Raw genomic sequence first — 5,331 nt, 5'->3', positions numbered from 1 at the left:
TAACTTTTTGTCATAAATATTTATAGCCCACAGAAAACAATTGTATGACTCTTTAGGATTGAGCTAATCAGTTACAAACCACATCCTAAATGTATTAACATAATTCTTTTACAGAAGCTTTGGCTTTCAATAAATTAATATTAAAAGACTTGGGTTATACTAAATGCAACAGAAGAAACGTTTCTAAACCCAGTGAGTGAATATGAGACGTTTCCTTCCACTTACTGGGTCTACCCTCAAGGCTATTTCTTTGTAAGCCTTGATATATGATGCTTCTTTTGTTTCAAGTTTCAAAATTAAAACTATAAAGTATAAATTATTACTAATAGAAAACCATGACCTAACACGCCTACATCAGTTAGGGCACGCATGCAGTGAAGGCATTGATAGGTTTGATGAGAGTTTCCAAATCCTAGGGTGTTTAGTCTCATTTTTTTGACAAAATAATACTTATAATAAAACAAAAGACAATCATTTGTAGGTTGCAAGTCCCAGATCTTGTTTATTTATAAAGCAATAAATATTAGAAGCACAAATAAATTGCACGGGTGTGTAAACAAACTGTACAATGACTGAAGAGTTCAGGAAGGGTTGCCAGAAGACTCCAAGAAGCATATTGTCGTCATCCTGAGTGGGAAGTAAATTGAGGGAAAAAGTGCTTAGAAGCACTTGCGGTGGACAATGGAAGGACCAGCTTCATCATACTCCTGTTTACTGATCCACATTTGCTGGAAGGTGGACAGAGACGCTAGAATGGAGCCACCAATCCAGACAGAGTACTTGCGCTCAGGTGGGGCAATGATCTAGGATAAAGAAAAGCAACAAAATCCTCATTTAACAGTTACATTTCTGAACAACCAACCCACATCACCAATGTAACAAACCACTAGATATTCCCTTAAGTAAATAAAGAACTTTTCTATAGTAACAGTATAGATCTTCAGCAGCTGGTACAACACGTACTATTCCTTAAGAAAATCCATAACCATATTTTCCTCTTTTCTAACACTTGCTTCTAACCAATATAATTATTCTGATTAAATGGAATTTCTCCTCATTTGTCCATCAGCTGTTGATCTTACTTTTGGGTTGTTCCTATAGCCCAATTTAATGATGTGGACATTTTCTCCATCTTTATCCACATCTTATTGTACGGAGTCAAATTCCTTACCTTGATCTTCATAGTGCTAGGAGCAAGTGCAGTGATTTCTTTCTGCATGCGATCAGCAATGCCAGGGTACATCGTTGTACCACCTGAGAGGACGTTGTTAGCGTACAGGTCCTTACGAATATCAATATCACACTTCATGATACTGTTGTAGGTAGTTTCGTGAATACCAGCAGATTCCATACCTTGAGAAGAAAGAAGACAGTAGGTCAGTAAATTATGCAAGAGGTCTTCATGAGAAGAACTCTTGGCATTTCTCCTCATCAACATGAACTGCTACGACCTTTTTTTGTAAAATTACTTACAGATTATTAAATGTTGCAGAAAAACATTAAAAAAATAATTACAGAACTAGCTTAGAAAATGAAAATTATTTGTTAGAAAAGGTAAGAATCATAATGCATGTCCAAAGGAATGATACTAAAAATATACAGGAAGAGAAGTAGACACAAAAGATAAACTGATTTAGTACCTGGCGATGGGAGGAAGTTATATAGCACAGAAAACATGAGTATCAGGTTATGTCAGAGTCTCACAAAAAGCATTAGTTGAATATAGTAAAGACAGCAGTAAAGACAATGAAAACAGTTGAAGTAGAACTAAAGATGACAACAGTAACTTCATTTCTTTTTCAGCCTACTCAAAATACAGTCTATACTGTTTAGAAACATCAAGGCAAGACAAAACCAAGACATGGACCAAGATATTAGTACTTGGTGGTAAGGGAAAAGAAACCAGAAGCAAGTGTTTGTAGGTTGCATTCCAAATTATTAATTTTAACAGGTGCTTCCTGAAAGGGCTGACACTAGATCCACAGTAAGATGTCAGCTGACGAACAACTGCACTTATTGCTCAGGAGTTAGAGTACAAGCATTTGCTACATCCGTCAGCTGCACTCACAAACAGCAAAGCTTACCATCTTGACCGTGGCAATGTTTAATTACAGTGCATATAAATACACACACCTTCATTCCATTTTTTTCCCCTCCCAGACACTTTACTTCTTCTTGGAGTCAGATACTGTTTTAAGTTTAAGCCTTACAAATACAGCTCTGAAAGCTATTCTTGCCATCAGTGACACAGAAACATAGAATGTCTCGAGTTGGAAGGGACCGTTAAGGATCATGGAGTCCAACTCCCTAATGATGATATTCTAACTGTACATTTTATCACTAGAAAATTGTGGCCCTAAAACCTGATCTAAAACTTGCAACAAGAGCCCAGAGCTCAGCTAATTACCAGTTGAGCTCACATCAAGCACAGCTTACAGGCACTAGAGGATCTAACTCATTATTTATTTATATTTGATTTAGTGCCAAATTTAGAGAAGCAGGAAGAGGAGTGGGACACCTTCTAGATCTTCTGATGCACTCATACCTCCTACAGAAAGGAGAATTTCCTGGGAATACTTACCAATAAAGGACGGCTGGAATAAGGTTTCAGGGCAGCGGAAACGTTCGTTACCGATTGTGATCACTTGACCGTCAGGCAATTCATAGCTCTTTTCCAGAGAGGAGGAAGAGGCAGCAGTGGCCATTTCATTCTCAAAGTCCAGTGCAACATAGCACAATTTCTCTTTGATATCACGTACAATCTCACGTTCAGCTGCAGATATATGGGTATCAAATCAAGGTTTGGATAAGCAAAATACTAGAGGAGGAAGATGGGCCAAGAGAGACATGAGGATTTTCACAGGAGGGCAAAGCTGAAGGACTGACCTGTTGTCACAAAGGAATAGCCACGCTCGGTGAGGATCTTCATGAGGTAGTCAGTCAGATCCCTGCCAGCCAGATCCAGACGCATGATGGCATGAGGCAAAGCATAACCTTCATAAATAGGTACATTGTGGGTGACGCCATCGCCAGAGTCAAGAACGATACCTGGGAGAGAAATGTCAGAGAGCAGTTGAAACCACCTAGCAAATGCTTAGAGCCCTTAGGCACAGTAAGCAGCAACAAACACAAGACAAGACAGGATTTTTCAGGCAGTGTAAAGTAGCATCATTCTATTTTAGCCATAAAGATCTTGCCCATTCCTTCTGTCTTTGCTTGCCTGGACGTTCCTGTTTGGTGTGAACTTTCCCATAAAACAGTTGTTCCATTCACATTTTAAGCTAATCCATACGAGCAGCCTTCCACTGCTACTACACCGAGCAGTTAAGTATATTTGCAATAGTGATTGTCTTGATCTGATAATGGGCATCTTTGGGGCCCAGCTGAAACCTTTAAACTGGTGTAATACTTGTGTGACAGCAGTATCTTCACAGAAATGTCTCCTCGCTTGCACCACGACAAGCGGCAGGAGACTTTGTTCCCCAGCGCCTCTCCGAAAGCAATCCAGACAGGTCCACATCGTCCTTTCCACAGACTATGTTGCACTGGCTTTTCTGCTACTGTTACCATCAATCGCTATAAACTAAAAATACCTAGCTTTCTGTAAATTTGAATGAGTTACGGTGGGTTTTCTTCCTCTTTGGAGTGGGAAAGAAGGAGAGTTCCTGAAAGGAAATATCTAAATAGTGATTATTTGTTTATTTTACCTGTTGTACGGCCAGAAGCATACAGGGACAGGACAGCCTGGATCGCCACATACATAGCAGGTACGTTGAAGGTCTCAAACATTATCTGGGTCATCTTTTCACGATTCGCTTTAGGGTTCAAGGGGGCTTCTGTGAGCAAGGTAGGGTGTTCCTCAGGGGCCACACGGAGTTCATTGTAGAAAGTGTGGTGCCAGATCTTTTCCATATCATCCCAGTTGGTGATGATGCCATGTTCAATGGGATATTTCAAAGTAAGGATACCTCTTTTGCTCTGAGCTTCATCACCCACATAGGAATCTTTTTGACCCATACCAACCATAACACCCTAAGAGAAGAAAGTAAAGCATTAATTGAGGAAGACAACATCACAGAGCCCAAACAATTACATCACAACTATGCTATTTTCAAGAAAGGTACAAGCAGTCACACCACTAAAAGGTTGATTAGGAAAAGACATGAGCATTATTAAATTATTAAGTGAACAGAATTTGAAGCTTTCTCATAAAAATCCTTTTTCCTTTCATCAGATGAAAGGATTTTTTCCCCTTTTATAATGCACCTCTTCTTTTCAATTACTTTTTTTCTGGTCCAAAAGTTTGACTGCAAGCAAACTGCACAACATCATGAGCAGGAAAAGATACAGTGAGACGTACAAAGAGAGTTTATAAACCAGAAGATACAGAAGGAGATTAGCTTTCTAGTGAAGGAAGATACTCCATAGTACTGTGGAGCCTCAGCAGTAATTTATTCACGATAACAAAATACAAATTGCAAATGTTTTAGTTAAAAAAAAAGCATTACAAACTTTTAACCAAGGAAACCGTAGGAGAAAAAAGTACCATATTTTCTGTGTACTGATTTAACTGTGACAAAGAGAAGGAGAATGATACGGGAACAGAGAAAAGGAGGCTTAGAGAGCGGTAAGAAGGTAAGATCGGAGACAGACAAAAGAAGTAGAGGAAATCGAAAGAAGGTGTCCGGTACGTGAAACGTTGGGCGGGATGGGTGGGAAGGGCCTTAAACAAACTACATTGTGTGCAAACTCAGCCAGCGGAGGTGCCCTTGAACTAGCACCAGCAGCAGGTCTGGCCTAGGGGACGGAGTGGGCAGCAGCTTTGTAGGAAGCTGGGTTTGGGCTCATTAGGGGAGAGAATAGGGAGAGAGTCAAGAGGGAAGCTGGTGAGTTAGCCATAGCTGGGGGAAAGGGAGAAAGTGCTAGAAGGGAGATAAGGGACGGCCAAACAGGGGAGTCGAGGGAAGCACTGGAGAGGCCTGGGAATGTGCCGCTAGCACTACCGCAAGAAGCGAGCGAAGGGAAGGGCTGGGCGTTTGGGAGAGGACGGCAGAACTAAGGAGGGAAGGGGCGAGCGGAGGCGACTCCTGGAGGGAGGGGGAAGGCTCCCTCCTGCCCCGCTCCTGCCTCCGTGTCTACCTGGTGCCTGGGGCGGCCGACGATGGACGGGAAAACGGCCCTGGGGGCATCGTCTCCGGCGAAGCCCGCCTTGACCAGCCCCGAGCCGTTGTCGCACACCAGCGCGGTGGTCTCCTCGTCGTCGCACATCTTCGGAGGGCGGCACGGACCTGAAAGACAGCGCGGCGGCGCGTCCAGAGCCCGGCGGACAGG

The 5,331-nt window shown here is 42.0% G+C and overlaps 1 protein-coding gene across 3 annotated transcripts in view; it reads right to left on the bottom strand.

Moving 5' to 3' along the window:
• Positions 1-474: 474 nt before the first annotated feature.
• ACTC1 (actin, alpha, cardiac muscle 1) overlaps positions 475-5,331 on the bottom strand; it is a 5,445-nt gene continuing 588 nt past the window's right edge. The window contains exons 2-7 of one of the 3 annotated variants that reach the window (XM_010574230.1): positions 5,140-5,288; positions 3,708-4,032; positions 2,887-3,048; positions 2,582-2,773; positions 1,172-1,353; positions 475-803 (exon numbers count right to left, since the gene is read on the bottom strand). In XM_010574230.1, the coding sequence (XP_010572532.1) occupies positions 660-803; positions 1,172-1,353; positions 2,582-2,773; positions 2,887-3,048; positions 3,708-4,032; positions 5,140-5,268 (1,134 nt within the window). In that variant the 5' untranslated portion in view covers positions 5,269-5,288 and the 3' untranslated portion in view covers positions 475-659. Of the gene's footprint in view, positions 804-1,171; positions 1,354-2,581; positions 2,774-2,886; positions 3,049-3,707; positions 4,033-5,139; positions 5,315-5,331 lie in introns of those variants that run through there. The other 2 variants (XM_010574229.1, XM_010574231.1) reach the window with 2 other exon arrangements.

The sequence above is a fragment of the Haliaeetus leucocephalus genome, unplaced genomic scaffold (genome assembly GCF_000737465.1).
Source record: "Haliaeetus leucocephalus isolate CR32 unplaced genomic scaffold, Haliaeetus_leucocephalus-4.0 Scaffold417, whole genome shotgun sequence".
Classification (NCBI taxonomy): Eukaryota; Metazoa; Chordata; class Aves; order Accipitriformes; family Accipitridae; genus Haliaeetus; species Haliaeetus leucocephalus.
Note: the sequence above shows the minus strand (reverse complement) of the source record. Positions and strands in the feature narration are given on the sequence as shown.